At 43.4% G+C, this 24,104-nt stretch overlaps 2 protein-coding genes across 4 annotated transcripts; both read left to right on the forward strand.

Annotated features, from left to right (window-relative positions):
• The first annotated feature begins 722 nt into the window (after positions 1–722).
• Positions 723–8,333, forward strand: THG1L (tRNA-histidine guanylyltransferase 1 like). Of its 3 annotated transcripts, XM_047777883.1 has the most exons (6): positions 723–938; positions 1,741–1,917; positions 2,801–2,970; positions 4,015–4,103; positions 5,314–5,421; positions 6,697–8,333. In XM_047777883.1, exons 1-6 carry the CDS (start codon positions 748–750, stop codon positions 6,856–6,858), a joined length of 897 nt encoding a protein of 298 aa, XP_047633839.1. In that variant the 5' UTR covers positions 723–747; the 3' UTR covers positions 6,859–8,333. The 3 variants fall into 3 exon arrangements, with proteins under 3 accessions (XP_047633839.1, XP_047634026.1, XP_047633934.1); XM_047778070.1 differs by lacking the exon at positions 723–938 and having other exon boundaries at positions 1,851–1,917; positions 2,896–2,970; XM_047777978.1 differs by lacking the exon at positions 723–938 and having other exon boundaries at positions 1,858–1,917; positions 2,805–2,970.
• Positions 8,334–10,035: 1,702 nt separating this feature from the next.
• On the forward strand, positions 10,036–23,266 carry LSM11 (LSM11, U7 small nuclear RNA associated). The gene is made up of 4 exons (XM_047778200.1): positions 10,036–10,533; positions 15,217–15,356; positions 17,499–17,582; positions 18,044–23,266. Exons 1-4 carry the CDS (start codon positions 10,086–10,088, stop codon positions 18,452–18,454), a joined length of 1,083 nt encoding a protein of 360 aa, XP_047634156.1. The 5' UTR covers positions 10,036–10,085; the 3' UTR covers positions 18,455–23,266.
• Positions 23,267–24,104: the final 838 nt, after the last annotated feature.

Consider the following 24,104-nt stretch of genomic DNA (forward strand, 5'->3'; position numbering starts at 1 on the left):
ATATTATTTGAATGATATTTTCCTGAGGCAAAAAAAAAAAAATGTAAGTAGGTAATGTTTTCAAAAAGTACAAATGTTAAAGTTTTATTGTTACTAGTATTTACCAGCAACAAGAAATCAAACATCGGGTCTTTGTGAAAAAGTTGAATGAGTTAATTTGGGATTACCTATGTTGGAATTGAGACGTTTTGTTTTGGGTTTTTTTGTTTTTTTTTTTTAAGCCATACTTTGGAATATTTAATGACGTTGGAAAATGCTCAAGGCGAGTAGAATAAATATAAAAATTGTGTAGGGTTCTGATTCCAATTTTGTGTGTTCCCTGTGTGAAAACACATATACAAAAAAAGAACTAGAAGGACCCATCCACAATGCTTTAACCGGGAGAGGGGACACATGGTGTTGATTATCGTAACTGTGTTTTTTGATATATTCCACATTTTCTACAACAAATTAATAAATGACATTTAGAAAGAAAAAAGTCACAACTAAACCTTCAGACTTGGCTAGAAATGAATTTTTTAACACTTCATGAGAACGATTTGTTGCAGGACCGGGAAGAGATGGGTGAGCAACCACGCGCGTAGTACTAAAGGCAAGAAAAGAATCCTTCTTCCCAGCCAGGAAGTCGATTAAGAACTACAAGGAGAGGCGAGAGGAGGGCTGGCCTCCACTGTAGCTAGAGCGGCCACAAAAAGTCACAGGAACTTCCGGGGCGGGGCTCTCGGATCCTTTCCCTTCCGTGGGGAAATGTGGGCGGCTGGCAACGTTAAGGTTGGCGATTGCTTGGCTGCCGCTTCCGTCACTCTGAGACGGTACTTGAAATTGAGGGCGATCATGGCAAAGAGCAAGTTCGAGTATGTGCGAGATTTCGAGGCTGACGACACATGCCTGGCCCACTGCTGGGTGGTGGTGCGGCTGGACGGCAGGAATTTCCATCGGTAAGCGAGTTCGGCCCGGAGCCGCATGGTTCGCCAGCGCTTCCGGGGAGTCCAACACCTCTGTCTCAGCCCCAGCTCATGGTTACCAGAGTAACGCAGCAGCCAATGAGCGCATGGCATTGAGCATCAACCTACGTGCCTGTTGCAATTTGCTTGAACGTGAGGGGATCGTTGTAGTTAAATGAGACAGGGTGCTCCCCTTGTGAGGGGCTGGGCTGGCGTAACCGTTAGCACGGCCCTAGTGGGAAAAGGCACCCTGGGGTGCATTATTTCAGCTCTTCAACCTTTGCCGAGCTATCTTGTTAGCTAGGTATCTGCGGCCTGACTCTTCAGCGGCCTGTTGAGGCTTTGCTGTGGGCAACACTGTAGAGTATGTTCTTATTTCATTAAAAGTCATGGACTGGCCTCAGATTGGAAATTTCTCAGGAAAAAAGAAGTGTAACAGGTGGGAATATAAGTCTTAAGAAGTGCTCCTTTAAGATTTATTGAGTACTTCCAAGGACCCAGGCATAGTTATATTAATCTCCGTCTAATCTTAAGGACAAGTCTATGAAGTAACTTTATCCCCATTTCACAGAAAAGGAAAGAGAGGCTTAGTATTTACATCCTTTTTTCTCAGTTGGTCAGAGTAAGAAAAAACTAGAGTTTTTAACGAAATGGATCAGTGTGTGGCTAATGAAATGTTTGGTTTTACCGCACTAGTACAGTATCTTCCTCTTTGAACGGCCTTTTTGATCCATGGTGTTAATGACAAGCTCTCTTCGACCCATACCCTTTTCCCTGTTCTCTCTACCCTATGAAGGTTTGCTGAGAAGCACCACTTTGCAAAACCTAACGACAGCCGTGCTCTCCACTTAATGACCAAATGTGCCCAGACAGTAATGGAAGAACTAGAGGATATTGTGATTGCATATGGACAGAGTGATGAGTACAGCTTTGTGTTCAAGCGGAAGAGCAATTGGTTTAAAAGAAGAGCCAGGTAATTCTGTGGCCTAGCTCCTTCAGAATATTTCCTCCCAGCACTGGTTTCTGTTTATTATAATCGCAGACTTAGAGATGGCAGCTTAGACTGTTGTACTTCACCTATAGCTGGACATCTGTATACCTCTGTATCTGATTCTTTTCTCTCCGTTCCCCATCACCTTAGCTTCTAGACTGATCTGGCATTGAACATTAAGACCAGAAACAGACTAAACTTTTAATTATGGAGTACAAAACAGACAACTCTGATAGTTGATTTGGGAGTATGTTGAAACTCTCACAGGAAATAGATCATATAATGAATTGGTAGGTTTTTAAAACAATGATTCCCTTCCTTCTAAGACTTAAAAAAATCGTCTTGAATCATAAATTAACATTACTGCCTATGGAGAAAAATTTGGTATTAGTAAGTTACTTATAGGACTAGAAGGAGAGGCAGGCTGCATTTTTTTAAATCGTTCTCTCTTTTTAAATTTTCTTATTAAAGTATGGTTGATTTACAGTGCTGTGCCGATTTCTGTTGTAGAACAAAGTGAGCCAGTCATACATATATTCTTTTTCTCATATTATCTTTCATCGTGTTCTATTTCAAGAGATTAGATATAGTTCCCTATGCTGTACAGTAGGACCTCATTGCTTATCGATTCTAAATGTAATAGTTTACATCTACTAACCCCAAACTCCCAGTCCACCCCACTCCCATCCCTGCATTTCAGATATATAAATGATCAAATAGTTTTTCATGGCCCAACCTATCTTATCTCTCAGCTTGTTGGACAGTTTGTGTTATCTCTCTGTTACACCCACAGACCCTGTAATGGTGTTGAATTAATGTCATGTATTTTCTCTTTTCTTGTTCCACCCAATGTGCCTTTTGCAAGTAAGTTCATGACTCACGTGGTCTCCCAGTTCGCCTCCAGCTTTGTGTTTTATTGGCGGAGTTACTTTGAAGACCAGCCTCTTCTGTATCCCCCAGGCTTTGATGGAAGAGTCGTGGTGTATCCTAGCAACCAGACCTTAAAGGACTACCTGAGCTGGCGGCAAGCAGACTGTAAGTGAAACAAAACTAACAGATGTAGTTAAGCCACTAATTCCATATATTAGAGGTGGTGGTCTGATATAGTTTTGGCTGATGCATATTTTGTTTAGAATACAGTATTTCAGAGGCTTTTTAAATTAGCTGAAAATGCTTGAGAAATCGGGAGATTTTATGTAAATACTCCTTATTTCCAGCTCTTTTAGGGTTGGGGGAGGATGAGAAGATCTGGCAATACTAGGACTGTATTCCCTCTTAGTATTGGATAGAACCTGTGCAGTGACTGCTTGCCTTTACACACACACACACACACACACACACACACACACACACACGAGCCAGTGTGCCTCAGTCACTACCATTCCTTGTTGTTCTTCTGGGATTACCTATGCTGCTCTACACACTTAGGTTCCTTCTGGCCTCAGTGGGTATTTGAGTGAATTGTGACCCCTGCATTACATTACTACAGTGTGAGGAGGAGTTCCTGTTGTGGCTCAGCAGTAACAAACCCGACTAGTATCCTTGAGGCTGCAGGTTCAATCCCTGGCCATGCTTAGTGGGTTAAGGATCTGGCATTGCCATGAGCTGTGGCATAGGCCGGCAACTGTAGTGCCAATTCAACCCCTAGCCTGGGAACTTCCATATGTTATGAGTGTGGCCCCGAAAAGACCAAAAAAAAAAAAAAACATTACTACAGTGAAATGTTTGTGAAATTTCTGCTCATTTAGTATGCCTTGATTTTGCCAGAAGAACTGGAAAAGAGGTGGGAATGATATAAATCAAATAACTTTGAAAGTATTCCTTGGCTTAATGCACAAATTAACAGATTTGTGTAAAGCACAACTGAAATGACAGGATAAATACCTTAGGAAGTAGATTTTTTCTGCTTCACTATCTTCCCGCCCCCGCATGTTCTGTATGTGTGGCTTTGGGAAAGTAATGTCTCTGAGGTCTCTTTACTTTAAAGAGGAGAGATGTGGAGTTCCAGAATTGTTTGAAAGGTGAATATTGAATAAAGATTTTATGTGTATACACAGTGCCACTCTGCTTTCCTTTCAGGTCACATCAACAATCTTTATAATACAGTTTTCTGGGCACTTGTACAGCAGTCTGGATTAACACCAGTACAAGCTCAAGCGAGACTACAGGTATAAAGACTTTATTGCATTAATACCAACTAGGGAGGGACATTCTCCTCTACCCTCACTCAAGACACTTTTCTTTCTGTTTAAGCTTTGTTTTGAAAGGACATAGGGCTTATACAAAGTGCTGCTTGCTTGCCTTGTGACTGTGGATCAGTTACTACTCCTCCCTGAGCCTCAGTGTCCTCAGATGGAAAATGGAGTTAATGACCCTGGCGCTACACTCCCACTTGGTAATGCGTGGCTGGAGCTGTGTATTGGCTGCCCTCTTTATACAGGGCACGTGCTCTTCTTCTTGTCAGCCCCACCTGGCTTCTTCATTATTGCCATTCTCTGCTAGAGGCCTGGAGTTTCTTGGGTTTATGGCTCCTGTGTATCATTAAGAGTTTAGCAGGTCAAATAATCGTGCTCAGTTGCTTCTGTTCAATGTTATCCTCTCTGCCTTAGAGGTTTTTTTGTTTGTTTGTTTTTAATAGGTAAAAGTTAGAAAATAATAGTTCCTATCTCATGGGTTTATGGTGAGAACTAAATGGCATGATGCATGTAAAACACATGGGCTAGTACAAAGTATGCTGTAAGTACTTAATACAAACTGGCAATTATTATTAGATGACCATGCTGCTTAAAGGAAAACTAACTCTGAAATGAGGTGATGTGGTGTAATAGCTCCTAAGACAATGCCTGGGACATTATAATGACTCAGTGTATGGTTGTCATTAGTAATGATAATGAGGATACATGTGTATCAGTATTAGGACGAGTAGATGTAGCCTGAGTCTGGAAGCACTGAGTTTTGAGTTTAGATTTTGATTCTTATGAGAATCAAATTGTCCTTCAGCCTTGGACAATTTATATACTCTTTCTAAGCTTCAGAATTCTCATCTTGAAAATGGAGGTGGTTATGCGGGTCAAATAAGAAAACAGACATAAAGTAGCTGGTATAGAATTGGCACTCGTACTAATTCATCCTCTCACTCTGTCACAGCAGTGACTTGTGAAGCCAGTTATTTGCTACAGAAGACAATTGTATGAATTTTGTCATTTAAATCAGATTTGAACTGGTCTTAAAATGAAACTTTATTAACATCTACAATGTTTGATAAAACATTTCAGCATCTTATTTGTTTGTGGACGTTTAGAGAGTGGAATGGACTGGGGAAGGTGGCCGGGGAGAGAGAAGACCTACAAAGCTTTTTCTCTCTCTTTTTATTTTCAGGGAACTCTTGCAGCAGACAAGAATGAGATTTTATTTTCTGAATTCAACATCAACTATAACAATGAGCCAGTGATGTACAGGAAGGGGACTGTGTTGATATGGCAGAAGGTAATGCTGTTATGTCCAAGGAGAGGTGGAGGTCACAGAGAGAGCCTGTGCCCATCCCAGGCTTTGCCTTGCCTGCTGCCTCTTTGCTGATGTGACTCAGGTCACTGACATGAATTAGACCCTTTCCAAAACAAGATGCTGTAGATTTTCATTTTGGATGCTCTTTTCATCAGTTTCTCTGTTAGTACACTTTGTGATCTGGACTCTCCCCTTCTGTAAGTAGAATCCAGAACTTAGTACACTTATTTTTCCATGTCATAAGCTCTCCTGAAATCAAATCCCTTTAAATGGGTATAGTGCAGATATGAGGACTTTTTGCATTTAGAGAATATTTAAGAACTACTTTCTTCCACACTGGATAATTCGGTTAACCGGCCCATCTATCCCATGAGAACTGTAATCTGAGATGCTGATGTTGTATGTGAGCGTTCTGTCCCTTGCAGAGTGTTCGAGAGATTCCCCAGACCTTCATACTTAATGTTTGGTAATAAGGCTGTGCATTCACCTAAATCCTTAATTCTATCAATATTATCTCTTTGTAATAGTGACTTTAAACTGATTTCCTGGAGTACCCATTGTGGCTCAGCGGGTTAAGAACCTGACTAGTAACCATGAGGAAGCAGGTTTGATCCCTGGCCTCACTCAGTAGGTTAAGGATCCGGCGTTGCTGTGAGCTGTGTGTAGGTCACAGACACAGCTGGGATCTGTCATTGCTGTGGCTGTGGCATAGACTGGTGGCTGCAACTCTGATTCAACCCCTAGCCTGGGAACTCCCATATACCGCAGGTGCAGCCCTGAAAAGAAAAGAGAAGAGAGAGAGAAAGAGAAAAAGAAATTGATTTCCTTCTATCTAAAGTAGTGGGTTTTTTTCTGAAATGAATGTTTTCAAGTATCAAGGGGTACCCTGAGAGCTAGGTATCCCACTGGCAACTTAGGCTCTTTTATTTGTATTTTTAAAACATATTTGTTCTTTGACACAGATATGGATACTTCTTAATGCAGATAGGAGAGCAGAAATATCTTTAATTCAATGATTATTGCTAACAAGCAATAGGAAATCCTTTGTTCCTAAGATCTCCTTTCAGAATACAGTAACATTTTTTAAAAGTATTTTTATTTGTAAAGAAATTCAATATGGTGAGGGGTGTGTGTGTGTGCCTGAAACATACACAAGTCAAAAGTATATAAAGTAAAGTAAATTTTCTTTACATCTGCCTCTCCTCTCCTAAACCCACTCTCTAGTTAACAGTGTCGATATTTCACCTTTACCGGTAGGTGGATGAAGTCACAACAAAAGAAGTTAAGCTGCCAGCAGAAATGGAAGGGATGAAGATGGTGGTGACTCGGACCAGAACTAAGCCCGTACCCTTACACTGCGATGTCATCGGGGATGCTTTCTGGAAGGAACATCCAGAGATCCTGGATGAAGACAGCTGACCCTTTGCCTTTCAATCCTGGCATGCTTGACCATGCAGAGCCCTCCAAGCCTCCTGGTCTTAGGTGCCCCTAGCATCTCTGCATCCTTGGAAGCGACATGACTCTGGTTGGGAGGGGAGCAAGGAACGGGAGGATGGATGTGGGTGGTGTATCGTGTTCTGCTTTAAGTGGAACACCTTTTTTTGCAGTGTTGAAACATGGTTCCTTTGGTTGAAATGCAGTTTTACAAAATCGTGGTACTATTTTTATAAAGCAAGAACTATTTTATGCCTTGCAGAATGAATCATTTTTAGATTATGGCATAAGTCTCATAAAAACCTGTCATGCTCTTTTCACCTTGATGGAAGATGAGCCCAAACTTTACTCTCACTCACCTGTTCATAAACGGAGATGCCAGTGACCTTGATAATCTCACCTCTTGCATCATCTGCTTGGATTCATCTTTGGCCGACCTGGAGTGAATATGGATTGATGCCTGCCTGATGCCTCTGAATTCAGGAACTCCAGGACCAACTCAGGGCTTTGGGCCTTTCTCCAAGTTGGCACCTTGGGCTGAACAAGAGTTGTAGTTGGATGTCCTTGTGTAAACATTCTGCAGATTGAGTTGGTGGAGTTGTCGGCATGATCATCGTCATCTTGCCAGGGCAATGATTCCAAGGCCATTTACCTCTTTCTAAAAAGAAAGAAAATTATGTGTCTTTATGAGAGCAAAAACTTGTGAAAATAGATGGAGGAGGAAGAAACATTTACCCTCTGTCCTCTAGATACTTCAGTTTGAAAAGTCACCTCCCTGATATTCTCTTTTAGCCACGGCAGGTTAAAGGATCCAGCCTTGTCACTGCGGCGGCTCAGGTTGTTGCTATAGCACAGGTTCAATCCCTGGCCCAGGAACTTCCATGGGCGTAACCAAAAACAAAACTAAGTCACCTCCCTGTTGGACCGACTGAAAAAGATTCTCAGTAGCCTCTGTATAATCAGAATAATGACATTTGAATTAGAGAGCAGAGGGAGCCCACACTCCCCTTGAGGTCACGGGTGGCACAGGAGTCCTAGTCATTCCACCTGTAGCTGGGCCAGTGGCGTTGGGTGAGGAGCAGCGGGAATTGCATGTTGTCAGGATGTTGGCCTCTGAAGGGGGAGGAAGTGGGGGTACATGGTGAGAGAACTCATATTTCCTTTTGTCCTCATTTCATATTTTAGAAGAATAAGATTAATTTGACTCTATAAAGAACTAATTAAGAGACAGCCCACATCCCAGTGCCTGGTCTTACACTGTAGAATTTACAGCCAAGAAAATGTATTTTTGAAAGGGCAATGGCTGGTTTCATCCCTCACTAATTGACACCCCATCTGTCTACACCTTTTTTTCCCTTCCTGATATCCTTCACAGGAATAGGAGATGTGGCTTATGTTTGGTAATTGATAAAATATCTTTTGAGAGAAAATAATAAAGGTTTCAACTCCCTTGGCCTAAATTCTTCATTTATTTTTTTTGTACAGATGCAGTATGTGAGTCTACCATCTGTGTGTGTGTATGTCTTTACATAAACCAGTATCACCTTTCTTCATCACAGCAGTGGCTCACAGACTTCAAATGTATTTGAAATGCCTGCTTAACATGCCAGTTCCAAGCTCCCCACATGAGTATTTTGGGGTTCCAAGGTTTTTGATGCATATAATCATCAATCCACTCTGAGTGACAAGGTCCAAATAAGCGAATACTGGACTGTGATAGGCTAAGGAAGGCCGTGAGAATGTAGCTCTTATTTGGCAAATGTAACTTAATGGTCAGTAAATTATAGCATTTTATATCCAAACAATTAGTTAAGTATGTATTAGTACAGATTTTCAAGACAAGCACCCAAGGGAGTTTTGTGCTTTCTGCAGGTGCTACGTCATACTACAAACTCTATCACCTGAATTTGTTATAAAATAAGGGGACACACACACACATTAAATTGCCAGCAGTTTGCAAGTTTGAGGTTTTGTTGGGGCAGGGGGTTTTGAGCAAAGAAATATTACTGGGTTTAATATTTATGCCATAATGAAACCTATTGAATTATGTAGTGTTAGAGGTATTGTTACGTGGTTTTCAGCATGTTTTTGTAGCATGTATTTATTCTAAAGCATACTTCATAGTTGTATATTAATTCTCATTCTGCTCTCTAGGAGAATAGTATTTTTTCAGGCTTCCTTTCCAAATCGTAAAGAAATTTAAAAATATGCACAAAAGCTACCAGTATAGACTAAACACCAGTTGACAGTAGTTTGGGGGAGTGATGGCAGTTAGGAAGGTGATTGGGTGTGGCCTGTAGGTGACTGAAAACAGCTTTGTTGGATGAAGGGTGATATCTGGGTTTTTGGTGTAGACTGTTATTTTAATACCAAAAAACAATGTTTTGCTGAGCAGAGTCTCTAAAGTACAACCAGGTTTTGTAAGTCCTCCATTATTCCACCCTCCAATTGCAGGATCCTCATTTCCTCCAGGTGCTTAGCAGTGCTTGGAAGATTGGTGATAGTGAATTTTCTTTAACACTAGTTTCTTTCCGGTGTATGTGTAAATTTCTTTTTGCATACGGCGTAGGAAATCCAAGACTAGGACCTCCCCCCTCCATTCTAAAGTTTCATTGTACGCTTAAGAAATATTAACATTCATAGCATTTGGTATGTGCTGTAGAGGCAGTATCTCTTCATTCTTCCGACGAGTCTATGAAATAGGTAACCATTTCTATCATATTTCAGATGAGAATGTAAAGGCCTAGAGAAGCTAAATAGTTTGAGTCCAGCTAGGCTAAACCCCAGTGGTACTCAGAACGAAAGCAAGTTGGGGTACTCCTTGCCCTCCTCCCTCTGCTTCTCCACAGCTCAAGTTAGGGGTAGACTGCAGTTGCAGAAAGCAGAGAAACACCGGGGGAGCTTGTTAAAACGCCAGTCCCGGCCTCCGCTTCTGCTGAATCTGGACTTACTAACACCCAAAGTGATGATGATATAGATATGGAAACGGTGCGTTAAAGCAGATTAACCTGCTCCCCGCGCCCTGATGCGCGCTGCGAGACCCTGAGGGTCGCATCCCCGCGCCACGCCCCCGGCGGCGCAGAGCGCGGGCAGATGCTGCCCTCCCGCGGCCGCGCGGAGGCAGTGCGACCCCGCGCCGCGGCTGCGCAGTGCCGCCCTCTGGCGGCCCCGCTCCTTCTTCCCATCGGCCTCGGCTTGCGGGCCTTTCAAACATGGAGGAGCGGGAGCGGGGGGCGAGGTCGGCTCGCGCCGGGAGCCCCGCCAGCCCGCCCAGCCCGCTGCTGGATGTCAGCTCTGACAGCTTCGACCCGCTGCTGGCTCTGTACGCGCCCCGCCTGCCTCCCATCCCCTACCCCAACGCGCCCTGCTTCAACAACGTGGCCGAGTACGAGAGCTTCCTCAAGACCGGGTGCCGGGGCGGCGGGCGCGGGCGGGCGCGGGGTGCGGCCGCGGGCTCGGGGGGCCCCGCCGCCGCCGCCGCTGGGCCCTCGGGCAGGACCCGCCGCCGCCCGGACGCCCCCGCCCCGGACCCCGAGCGCATCCAGCGCCTCCGCCGCCTCATGGTGGCCAAGGAGGAAGAGGACGGGGCCGCCGGGGCGCGGCGGCGGGGTCCGGCTCGGACCAGGAAGGCGCCGCGCAACGTGCTCACGAGAATGCCCTGTGAGTCCGGCGGGCGGGGCGGGCCGGGGCGGGGCTGGGGGCCGGGCAGGGCCGGCTGTCCGGAAGGTTGCGGCCGGGAGGCGTCGGCCGGGTGCTTGGGGCTCCGCGCGGGGCGCGAATCCGGCGCAGGGTCCGGGTCAAGGCTACGGAGATAATCAGCGGCCCGCGGGCAGGTTCTGCTTGAGGAAAGCCGGCAGTGGGGGCGTGGGGAGGGTCTTCTTGCGGAAGGAAGGGTCTGCAGGAGCAGTGGGGGAAAAGTGGTAAAGCTGTAGGGGAAATAAATAGCCCGGGGGAGCGTGTGCCTAGATAATTAGTGTAGACGGTCTGTAAAAGGGGTTGGGGGTCACGGAAGTGGCTATCGAGGTGATGAGGGGCCTGCAGAAAGCATGTGCAGGGGCGATGGGGTGGGGGGTGTCTGCGGAGGTGACGGGCCTAAAAACGGGATGTCATAGTGAGGGTTTACAGAAGCGAGGTGGTCTTGGGACCACGCACGCAGCGGGAGGGAGGGCACAGCCAATATTTGGGGAGGAAAAGTGTTCGGTCAGTGAGATTTGGAGATGACGGGATGGAATGTGAAGAAATCTGTTCAGATGGCACAGTGGACATAATCTCATAACCCCTGCACCTTCAGTGACGGCTCCTTCTTCCTGCTGCAAGGGTCTTGATACATATATGTTCACATTAGCAAATTACAAGTGCTGGAATGCAGCAGGCACAAAATGCCCCGAAAACCCAGGCACTGTTTCACGGCCCCTCTGCCAGGCCAAGTGAAGGATTGTGTCTGTCAGGCTTTTATTATATGCACTGGCTAGTTTTAGGTTCTGAAGGTGTAGCAGGCACAAGGGAATTTCTTGCAGCCTTCTAATAGATCCTTAGGGTAAAGCTGTAAACGGCAGAGGTTGCTCATGTGTGAGTTAGGTCTTGTATAAATGGAGTAAAAACAGCCCAGGTGTTACATCTTCTGTCATCTGGCAAGCAGTTCTGACATCTGCCCCATGGACACAACGACCTACTTAGCCATTGAGAGCATCTCTATCTTGATAGCTAAATCGTGGCGTTATTAAATCACTGTCTTTGGAGAGTTCTGCTAAGCAAAGGAGTATTTTTGTTTCCTCCCTAGAAATGTTTTTATTAAAAGAAAAACATCCTGAAAAGCTGAGTGCTGTTAGGGGCACCTTTGTCCAATGATTTACTGTGCTTACAGCATCCCTGCCTAAGCTAGGGTTTCCTCCAGCTCGCTGGCCCAACAGTGACCCACAGATAGATTATGCATGTTCCTAAATTAAGAGCAGTTTGGGAGACCTTATTTTGCCCATACTTTTTGCCACTAGAAAATTTTCGAGGTGTACTTTTAGTCTCATTTTTATATTATTTCCATTTGGCCAATTATTGCTTTGCTTTTAAGATTTTCAAGAGAAAAGAAATACTTCTGAGTGGTGCGTGGTTGGGCTTTACCTGTGGAGCCCTTTGCTCTATTATTGGTATGACAGAGTGTCCAGGCCAGCTTTGTCGACTTCCTGCGATTAAATATTGCCTGGAATAGAATCTCGGAATGTGCCCTCGGCACTGGAAATTTTAATCCTACCGCTGGAAACAGTGGGGTGTACCTGGTAGAGATGAGCAGGCATCACAAAGAGCTTGATGGCCTTCAGAAAGCAAAAAAAGTACAGAAGCATGGGTGAGGGTTAGATTTATTCAAGAAAGAGTTCATGTAAGAGGTCAGCCTCAGGTCTTGAAGCTGTGGAAGGGCGTGCTTGAGGATAACAGTAATTATTTAAGAATCAGACTCTTGAGGTGTAATTCACACATAGCAAAATACAGCCTTTTAAAGTGAGTTTTGACAAGTGTGTAGTTGTGAAATCAGCACAATCAAGATACAGAACAAATCCACCCCCAGAAGTTTCCTCATGCCCCTTTGTAGGTCAGGTGGTAATGCCATCGGTGTTTGTTATAGCTACCATTATTGGGCCAGTATGTGCTATGCACAGTGTTAGGCCCGTTAGATGCATTATATCTCATTTTACCCTTGGATACTACTTTATAGATGAGGCTCATTGAGCTCAACTACTTGCCCAGCAGTACATCACCAGTCACTTTGCAGCTAATCCTTGGCTTTCCAACTCTCAGGCCACTATGCTCGTCTCAGGAGAGGAAGAGTATGTTCTGATGTTTCCTTGCTTGCTTCTTTTTGGTGGTGGAGGGTGCTGCATATGTGGTTTGTGTCCAAAGCAGTGAGAACTGAATTGGGTCCAGAAAGGGATTGGTTGCCAGAATGCTTTGGAGACCCATCAAAGAATTTCTCTTTGACTTTGTTATGATAGAAGGTGGGAACCATGGTGTATATTCTTCAGTGAAAACCTTTGTAGGGCAAATGGCTCTAATAGCTGAGTTTCTAGTAGTAAAATGTACTCTGGAAGGCAGAGTAGAGCACAGGCTCAGGGGCTTGGTTGATTAGATTTGAGTACTGGTGCCACCAGTTTCCAGCTGTTTTACTTTAGGCAAGTTACGTAAACTCTTCAGGGCTCAGTTTCCTCCTATGTGACGTGAGGACAGTAATAGAGTCTAGCTGTGCAGTTTAACTTAGTTAATATATTCGAAGCAAGAGTAATGTTCCCTAGCATGTAGGGAAATTCTCAGTGAATATTAAACATCCCCGCTATTGTATATTGTTGTTGCAGTTATTATCCATTTTAGGCTGTCATAATTAAATGCCCTAGGTCAGAATACATAGAACCTGTCAGTATTGATTCTTGGCTCAGCTGTTTACTAGGTGATTTTTGAGCAAATTATTTAAACCTTTCTGAGCCTCGTTTTCCTCATTTATTCAACGAGGTGAAATAGTTGTACTCATGTGTTCAAATTGTGGGGATTAAATAATGTACATAAACTTAGCACAGCCGCCTGGCCCACACTGAGGGCTCAGTGGTCAGTGATAATGTTGGTTGACAATGACGATGATGCTCCTGATGTGAGTGAGAGGAACGAGGAGACTTTCGAAGTGAACCGGTCATCTGATGAGGCTATGGAGTGTATTACTGGTTGTGGAAAGAGAAACAGAAGGGCACATTGGGAGTTCCCATTGCGGCTCAGTGGGTTAAGGACCCCAACTTCATCTCCGTGAGGCTGCAGGTTCAGTCCCTGGCCTCTCTCAGTGAGTTACGGACTGGTGTGGCTGTAACCTATGGCTTGGACCCGGTGTTGCCATGGCTATGGCCTGCAGCTGCAGCTCCAGCTCTGATTCGACCCCTACCCCAGGAACGTCCATATCCCACAGGTGTGGCTGTAAAAAGAAAAAAAAAAGGGCAGGTTTTCATTATTGAGAATCTGTTGTCTGAACTTAGTATCGGCTACAAACAGGGGAGAATAACAGTGGGTTTAAATGACTTTAAAATGACCTGGAGTTAGAAGGGTGTGGCCCAAGAGTAATGGCAATGAAGAGGGACTTGGGAGAATAACTTCTTCAGTGGGGGAAAAAATGTAATTGTAATGTATACATGTAAGGATAACCTGACCCCCTTGCTGTACAGTGGGAAAATAAAAAAAATTATAAAAAAAAATAACTTCTTCAAGATAAGATGTATGTCCATATTAAGTTTCAGAGACCTGGCTTCTATCCATTTGGAGTTTATCACAGACCCTGCCAGAAAGAGATTCAGAGTGTGCCTTCTCACTCACAATGTGGAGCTCATTTTTCTTTTTTTGCCTCGGCATTTTTCTCTGATAGGTGGTAGTGGTGTGGTGTTTTTGGTCACATAAGGAGGGAAACACTCCCTGGAATTATACCTTATTAAATCTTTGGAAGAAAAAAAAATCAAAAGAAAAGTATAGATGTGAGGGTTGAAGACCTGAGTTTGTCGTTTGTTTAATTAGAACGAGAGACCGTTGTTCAGATCCATGTTTGTCCTTTCTCTCTGATTTGGGGGGTGTGGGGAGAAGTAGTACCCCCATTTTTCCCCCAAGTTAGAAAAAGAGTGGTCTTCCCACTCTGTTGAACATGCTCGTGTATGGGGCAGTGAATGTGTATAGGCCAAGGGAGTAATCCAGGCATTGTGATGAGTTTCTAAGAAATTGAATTATAGAGATATTCCTTACATGAATCTCGAATTAACTAGCCTAACCTCATTTTATGAATGAGGAAACTTGTAGAGAAAAAGTTGATCACCAGGGTCACACAACTAGTTATAATGACCTAAGAGTTGTTGACAGTGCTTGATTTGACACTGTCCACAATACATACCCAGATATATGTACATACATACACCCTTATATGTCAGAGGTGGATGAGCAGTTCATGAGATTTATCCTAAAAAAAAGTCGTCTTACCAAAGTTTAGAAGTGAGGAGGATCTAGCTGCTGATGTGTAATATTTCCTTTTTTGCCCAAAAAAGTTTTTAAATGATGATGCCTCTTGGAATCAGTGACACCACAGAAATAGGAGATAGACAGAGTAAAACATCTGGATGATAGCCATACAGCTGGTTTATGCATGTTCCAGGGCTCTTGTCTTGTTTCAGTGTTCATTGCCTGCACTGAACATGTTGCCCACCGAGCCTTCCTGCTCCTGTGGTGTGATTGCCACAACACCAGGTTGCCTTGTGTTGCGGGAGATGGTTGGGTGGTCTTGGTGGTTAACTCTGGGGATGAGAGCAGACGCTCATGCTGTGCTGACTGTTCTTGTTTCAGTGCACGAAGGCAGCCCTCTGGGTGAACTCCATCGTTGTATCCGGGAGGGGGTGAAGGTGAATGTTCACATCCGCACTTTCAAGGGACTTCGGGGTGTCTGTACAGGCTTCCTCGTTGCATTTGACAAGTTCTGGAATATGGTAATTAAGCCTTTCTCAAGGGGTTGGAGAACCTCCTATGGATTAAATCTTTGTGTGTATCTAAAGGACCTTATTCAGCAAAACCTGCAGAATAACTTCCCAGACGAACTGGAATCTTTGCACTTTTGGGCAACAACAAGAAAGTTGTTTGTATTGCTTTTCCTAAAGGCAGTGGCTTTCAGCTGGGGTGATTTTTCCCATTCCTCCTTCCCAGGGACATTTTTGAGGGGGATATTTTTTTGATTGTCACGACTGTGGGATGGGGTACAACTGGCATCTCGTGGGTGGAGACGGAGGCTGCCGCTGCATGTCCTACAATACACAGACCAGTCCTCCAACAAGAAGGAATGATCTAGTCCAAAATGTTACTAGTGCCAGAGTTGAGGGATCCAGGCTTAAGGAATGATGACTTATTTCATCTTTCAGTAATTTTGTGTTGATTTCCTGCCAGCTATTCTTCATTCACTTAAAAATATTATTGACTTCCCACTTCGGCAGGGTACAGTGCTAGGGAGAGAAATTTCAGAAAGTAACTTTCACTCTACAGTTTTTGGAAAGATGGGTGAGGATAGAGGAGAAGGGGACATAGTAGTGAGCAAGACAGTTTGCTCAGTGTTTCCTTATGAAGGACTTACAGGGGTACCACGTGCCCCCAGCCTTAGAGGCTTTACTGCATATTTACAAGGTATTTATAGAAGAGAAAGGGTATATTATAGTACAGCCATAATATGAGGCAGTTACAATATGAGCCACCAGGGCTTTCTGGTATTTTTTTCATATGATCTTCCATCACCAGTTTTTCTTTTCCTTGAGCTTTATCTCCGTCTGTGACTCACCTTTATAATGAAAACAGTTGCAGAACAGTTGCTAATACTTACTAAGCGCTTGCTATGTGCCAGATACCATACTAAGGGCTTTACATATAATATCTCAACAAATGTTACAGGGTTTTTTTGTGCTTTTTTTCAGGGCTGCACCCGCGGCACATGGAGGTTCCCAGGCTAGGGGTCAGATCAGAGCTTCAGCTGCTGGCCTACATCATAGCCACAGCAACGCAGGATCTGAGCCACGTCTGCAACCTACACTGCAGCTCATGGCAACAGCAAATCCTCAACCCACTGAGTGAGGCCAGGGATGGAACCTGCAACCTCATGGTTCCTAGTCAGATTCCTTTCCACTGTGCCATGATGGGAACTCCAGCAAATGAGTTATAGTTCTATCACTGCTCCGTTTCCCAAATGAAGGACTTGAGGCAAGCAGTTTTGGAAGATTGGCCCCAGATCATACTGTTAGTAAATGGAATGACCCTGACTTTATTCCAGGTCTTCTGCCTTCTAAGACCATGTTTTCAACTGTTACGGAATCAAATTCAAAACCTGGCTTTGAATCCTGGTTTTACCACTTGATAGCTGTGTAATTCTAACCATGGTAATTTCCTTGAGCCTATTTTGTCTCTAAAATGTAGGGGAAAAAACATCACCTTTGAAGTTTTAAGAGAATGTATTTGATGACAGTAATAATAATACTTTCAGCTTATATTTGTAGGGTGATTGTCACTTTTCAGGGTAGTATCTCTCATTTGATCCTAACCCCTGTCCTGTGAGGTTGATATCTGAGTAACAAGAATTCTCCAGCGTTTTTGTGTTTTAACCAAGTTAATCTCTATCAGTCAGTGTTGTGAGATGTAGAGAGTGAAAAAGGAAGAGAAGCATCAGAGTAGTATTTTTTGAAGTGTGGCCTGAGGCTGTCCTTGATGAGAATCATAGGTTTTCTGGTTAAAACAAAGTTTTAACCAGACCTATTAAATCAGAATCTCCAGGAGAATAGACTTGGATTTGTATTTTAATAATCTACCTAGATAGTCATGCTCCCTGAAACTTAAGAACCCCTCCCCTGCCTTTGTCAATCCCCTTCCCATAGGAGAAACTCACCTTATTTGGTCATAGCCACTTGAAATTTCTTCTCAGAGGTACAGGTATTACCATCTTTTTCTGCCCAAGAGCTGAGTCACCTGTTTAATTCTGCTACAATTAGATGTTTTTCTGCCTTTTAAATTTTTTCACAAAAGCTGTAAGAATGATATTTTAAATTCTGCCTTCCCCACCCCCACCCCCACCCCCACTTTGGGCTGTTCTTCTGTAGGCACTTACTGATGTGGATGAGACCTACCGAAAACCTGTTCTAGGCAAAGCGTATGAACGGGATTCTTCATTGACTCTCACTAGGGTAAGCAGTTTCCCCTGACTTTCTGAGAACCCAGCATGCCTTGAAGCTTAAGTAAGATCACTGAGCCCAGGGAAAGATTTCGAGCAGGAAAGCCCTACTGCTGTCAACCAGGTGTGCCTGGACCAAGTCTTCACTAGTCTCTCTTCTCCTGCATCCAGCAAATCTAAAATGAGTCCATGGTTCTTACCTGCATGTAGTTTGAGCAACAGGTTACTTCTTAGAAGACTTAGAAGTCTTTCAGTTTTATACCATGGAAAAAGCAAGTACTTTTCTTTTGACATACTTACTGATTTATCTGAGTTATAGCTAAAAACTGAAAATTTGTCACTAACTAGTTAAAAATTGCACAGCAAGGAGTTCACAGAGCACGATTAAGGAATCTTTTTGTTTTTTTCATATGTTGAAAGAAGACTGCTGAAAGCTAAAGAGAAGGCTAATATTTTTCATTACTTTCCCTTTAGCTATTTGATCGACTAAAACTACAGGATTCCTCCAAGAAGGAAGCAGATTCCAGGTCTGCAGTTGAAGACTCCACTCTGTCCAGATACTCCCAGACATCCACTTGGAAGGTGGCTTCCGTGTGGGGAAGAGAAGACACTGACCGGGGCTCCCGCAAGCGTTCCCGCTCCGTCCCTTCTTCCCTGCAGGCATCTGCAAGGGAGGAGTCCAGGTCAGAGCTGTCAGGGAGGACTACACGGACAGAAGGGTCAAGTGCAGGAGGTACCTTTTCCAGGGCCACCACCCTTTCTAGGGGCCAGCCCCGTAAGAAAAAGCGAAAGCCAAAAGTGGATTATCAGCAGGTATTCACTCGACACATAAATCAGATTTTCATTCGGGGGGAGAATGTCCTGCTGGTTCATCTTGCACAGTGACCAGTTCGGCCTCGCTTGAGCTTTGGTTTTTAGAAATAAATGCATGAATCGCTGCTATGCTGTATCCTGGTATCCCAGTGCAACTCTGAGTTGGAATGATTCCCTCTGGTCCTGCATGTGCAGAGCATAGAGCCAGGCTCAGGCCCTCTGGGAGGTGGGCTTCCTGAAGGAAAGACAGGCGGGTGAGTGCGTATTTGCATTAATATCGAGGCAAAAGCTGTTCAGAGGTATGTTCATCTGATTTTGCATCATGGTCTGCTTCAGACACTCAAGTATAAGAAGTTGAATTAGGGAACGTGGTATGAATTGAAGTCACTCCACAGGACTGTAGCATGGTGAAGGAAAAAAACACCTCAAAAAGAATGATCTCATTTCTAAAAGCTAGGGTCCTGAATACTCATGAATTTGTTTCTAAGAGTAGCAGTATAAATTGCCCTGAGCCCTCCATGCACATCTCGTAACTGACCTTTGAATTTTGCCCTACACCATTCACTCTTCATCAAGAAGTGTAATTTGTTGGCTTTTGTAGACCTTATACATATTAAAAGATATCAATATATAACAAGTGAAATTTGGGTGGGTGGTATGCTTAAAGTAGCCAGCAGTGAATGCTGTGTTTTTATCTCTCCTCATTGTGGAAAGGGGTACAGAACCTCACTGGTCTTCCCCTTGCCAGAGGTGGCTTCTGCAGATGGTGTACCAGATGGGACTGTGAGATGCTCTTATCCTTCTCTTTCACTTCTGTGGCATGGTGCTAGCGCATGTACCCTGTGTATTCCCTCTCTGTACATAGTATGACCTGTCCTGTGAGCTTTGACCTTCTTGCCTGGCTTCAGAGTGTTCTGCATGAACTGAATGATACACGTGCATAATGTGGCTGAGAGTATCCTTTCCAGGCAGGGCGGGCCCTGTCTAGAGTATCTTTTGGGCTGGTTTTCCATGAAACAGGGGTGTAGAGTTTTATTCCCTTGTGTCAGGCCAAAGAAATTCTCACAAAGTACAATGGTGGTGTCTCCAAGGGGCACTTTACTCAGCCTGGCTTGAGTAACAGGAACACCAGACCACCTGCTACTACTGCTACTTGAATCATAGGCTTTTTCAATCGCCAGTGCAAAATAGGCTGTATCGTCACATGGACTGTTAGACAGTATTGACCTTTTGTTTTGTTAATTTTGTATTTGGTTTTATTTTAGATAATTTATTTTCAGAGTGAGAATAAGAAATATCTAACTTGTTAAAAACATTGGAAAAGAAAAACTTCCTTCCTCTGCTGCATTTGTTGTGTAACTGAAATAAGCCTTCTGAGAAGCAGATGAATAAAGCTGAGGGAGCTGGGACTCCTGGTCCTCTGCTAGCTGGGCCACTGGCTCATCATACAGTGAGAAGAGAGCAGACCACCCCTCTGTGCCTCAGTTTTCCCCCATCAGACACCTACCTCACAGGGGCACTGAGTAAAAGAATTTGGGGAAGGCATTTTAAAGTCTTTAAACATGTTTAAGTGCCATGAGTAATTTTTACTCACTCTGTTTCATAGCTTGGTGAAAGTTCTATGTCTCATGAGCAAGGCAGGTGCTACGTAATAAAAAGAAAGTAATCTCTGGAGGTGCCACAGTTAGGATCTTGTCATCAGAAGGCAGTGATATCTTCAGGAACTATTTTTCATATTCCATCCCTTTCTCCTAAGCAACAGTGGAAATTCTCAGAAGGATATCTTCAGTAAAAGAAGAGCAATGTTTGTTTGCTGCTCCCCCCACATCCCAGCACCCTTTTCTGGTCATCATGAGGGGGAATTCCCCTGCACTTTTTGAAGGGTTTGTATGATAGCACCAAAGGAAGAATGCTGTTGGAAAAACCACACCTCCCCAAAGGGGAATCTGTAGGAGTTGTTTGTTTGTCTTTGTTTCAGAATGCATTTTAATTATACTCTTTAGAGCCAGATTAGACACACTAAACATTTATAGAGATTCTAGATAACAAATGCAAGTGAACAGTTATCTTTGGAATCTGCCGGTCTAAATCTCTTCTATATAGTATGTCTAAAATCTCAGTTCCCCAGTAAATGGTTCTCTTATTTAATCATCAGCACCTCTACCTCTTTACCAGTCTTTCCAGTGTGATTGTCCCTGTCAGTCTGTCCTCTTGTCCCTCAGCTAGAAGCCGTAATGGTTACTGCATTTTCCTAATAAAGTAGAAATTTGGAGTCCAAAGGAATATAGTCAATTTCCATTTATTGTATTGCCTGATTGAATCTAACCTGATTCTTTTAAACACATCTGGTTTTCTTCTTTGCATATCATTTTCATATGTCCATATAAGGACTGACTTACTACTTTTCTGCCCACCTTTAACACTTCTGGCTTTGAAAATTATTTTAAAACTGTGTGTGATCGTTCTTACATGTCCATATGCCCCCATTTATTTAGATGGTTTGGGCAGTGACACTGAATGAATACTACCTAGTAAATGTGCTCTTTCATACAAAGTATGATCATCATTTTTTTTAGAGAAGTATTTTTTTAATTATTGCCTTTTCTTTATTATTGGAGAAATTTTTCACAAGGAAAGAAAATTTTGTCCTCAAATGTATATGCTGCTCAAAAATTTGATTGTCTAGGACATTTAATATGTTGTTACAGAAATAACTGAAGTTTTCCTAAGAAGAAGGCAAGAAAAGAATAGGAGAAAGTAATAGCCAAAGTGGTAGATTCCTGGAGGCCCTCCAAAAAAACTCAGTGAGGGGGCTCTAAGCAGGCGAAATAGAGCAGAACGGGTTTCTAATATTCCCCAGAGACTGGGACTTGAGACATTAGGTAGGAATAGTACTTATTTTGAACATTGAACTTGGGCTCTTCAAAGTAATCAACCACGAGACATGGGAGCGTGCTTTTGGAACAGTTCACAAGGCAGACCTGCACACTTGTTGAGGTCTTATCAGGAGTGTCAGCTTTGATAGGTAGTAACAGGGATCAAGGCGTGGAAGATGTGGATTCACCCCAGAATGTTTTCATGGACCAGTCTTTGTACACAGAGGTGGTTCTACTGTTCACCAGCAGATTGTGCTGGTCTTGGGACCTATTTCTGCTTCCTTTCAGAGACCATTTATGACGGAGGTAGGCAGTTTGTGAGATGGTTGGCTAGAATTAGCAGTGTCTAAGTTACGTGGCCTTGGATCGGTTGGTTCCTTGCTGTCTGTGCATGGTGCATGCCGAGTCAGAAAGCCTAGAAACCATCAGCATTAAAGTCTACGTGCAGAGGAATCCTTGCTAGAGCCATTAACGAATCAAGAAAGGTTTTACCTATCGTCATGGTGAAATAGTCCAGGAGTACCTTTAGAGATTGTCAGACTGTGCGCTGTGAGCTTCCCTTAGTCCTCAGAAGGCTTACAGAAACCTAGGCACACTGCTTCTACCCTTTGAGCTGAAAAACAGAAACCTAACTTGATGCATCGGTACCATTTCCATAGAGCTGACATGGGCAAAATCATGAAATAGAATCTGTTCCATAAATTATTTCTTTAAATTTTCTCTTAATTTTGCCTTAAGGAAAAAATTAAAATTGTTCAAAGACAGTTTGCTGTCACTGGTGCTGCCCCAAAGCTTTCCAATCCTCTAGGAATTTTTATGAATTAAATGGTTGCTATGGGAAGGTCAAGATTCATCCAAGAGTATCATGGTGTAAATTTAATGGTTTGCAACTGTTTTAATTTTTCTTTTCCTGTGCCGGTTATACAATGCAGTCAACCCCCTTTTCAGTAGCTTCTGTTCATTAGCCTGTGTTTTTCCAGGCAGTAACTCCCAGAAGGCTTTTCTTAGTGATTGTAAAGAAAGAAAATCGCATCTAGGCCTGTGCTGCAAAGCTGGGTGGTCTGTCTTTACTTTCTAGCAAATTGAGTTGATGGATTTAAGATAAGCCTTTGGGGTTCCTGTCACAGTTTCCTGGGCTCTGAGAAAGGGTTGGGCCTCCTTTACTCTCAGGGTTTTGAGTATTTTTCTAATGTTTGTAAGTTCTCTTGCACTCCTCTAATAAAAATGAAAGCTCTCTGTCAAAAAAAAAGTCTTTGATTGGTTTGGAGATCTAGGAGAAAAAAATAAGTATACCTGAGACCTTCAGTTGGTCTTTTATTTATTTCAAATAAAAAGTAGTTTGATAAACTACCAGAGTTAGTGCTTTTTTAAAAACATTCTCTGAAGAGATAGGAACTCTCCCTCAGGAAACCTATAAAAGCTATTCCCAATACATTGCAATTGCTTTTGATTTTTAGTCCTTTGGAGCAAGCGTCTGATGTTACGTCTGATGTTTTGTCTGATGTTATGTTTTTAGAGCTGTGGGGAAGAAAATGTTTTAAAAAATTAAGGGGTGTTATTGAAACAGTGATTTTCTGGCTGAATTATGTGCGAGCAAAGTTTTAGGGCAGCTGTCCAGTTCTTGGTCTGTTTTCCTGACAGTAAAGCAGATAGTAAGCAGTGTCTTGACAAGTGATTTGCTTATTCCATACTGACATCTAAAGGCATTAGCCTTCTGTTTGACAACCCTGGGGATACCCCTCTGCACCGTGACTTATTAATGTTTTTTTAGACAAGGCTAAACCAGGATGACTCTATGTATTTGTAGTTTCACTCTTCACATACCAGCTGCTAAAAGAAAAACCATGACTTTAATCTTGTCTTGAAATGACTCCTGATTGTTAAATTCATCCAAACCCTTCCTCTTGAGGGAGGGTTGCTGCTAGTAACATCAGTTTTCAATGTTCTGCTTTAGATATGTGTCATATGGGAGTCTGGAAACTGTAATAAATATGATCGTATGACTGTACCTGTCTCCTTTGTCTCTGCTGATTGGGAAGGGGGGAGGATGGGGAGGACATGGGGGTGTCTGCTACCCAGTGGAGACACTGATCTAGAAAGTTAAAACACCTCGAACCTTCTACATTCTTATGGTTGCAGCCTTGTGCACGCATCTAGATCACTATCCTTGAGGTTGCTTTGTTCTTCCAGCTTTGAAGTTCGTCCTCAGAAAAGGAACTCCGCCCACGTTCTGACTTAACCTCTTTTAAGCCACAAGCAGTGGTAATGGCCCTGTGAAATGATCCCACCTGATAGCTCACTGGCATTAATCTGCTCTCTTCACGACCTGCTGGGATCACCATTGACTCTCCTCCCCTCGGAGGATTTTACCACATCTGACTAATTGATGGTCACATGCTTCCAGGACTCTGAGTTTGCCAGCAGCTTTCATCTGTGTACGTACAGGAAGCTGATCTGTCCAGAGATTTGCCACGTTGATTACTTGGTCTCCTCTGTGTGCTTCCAGCACTGAGTCACCTGAGTAAGGTGGACAAACAAAAAAGGACATTGGTTCTTAGAGATACTTCAAGTTAACTGTCAAAACTCAATCCCCCTCTGTCAAGGAATACATGAGGTTGAGCTCAGCTGACGTACGGAAAATTTCTAACCACTGCAGTGGAAGAAAGGGAGGCAAGACCCACGTGTTCCAGTTCTGGCCCTTGCTTCTTTTGTTTTTATATCTCAAAAGGTTTGTGATTAAATGAAAACGTCCTCATTAATCAAAATAAGAGCAGAAGAGTGTGCCAGTTTGACATTTTAAATGTACAGGGATGGTTAAATATTGGCAGGGTGTGGAGGCGAGTGGA

This window comes from Phacochoerus africanus, chromosome 1 (genome assembly GCF_016906955.1).
Source record: "Phacochoerus africanus isolate WHEZ1 chromosome 1, ROS_Pafr_v1, whole genome shotgun sequence".
Lineage (NCBI taxonomy): Eukaryota > Metazoa > Chordata > Mammalia > Artiodactyla > Suidae > Phacochoerus > Phacochoerus africanus.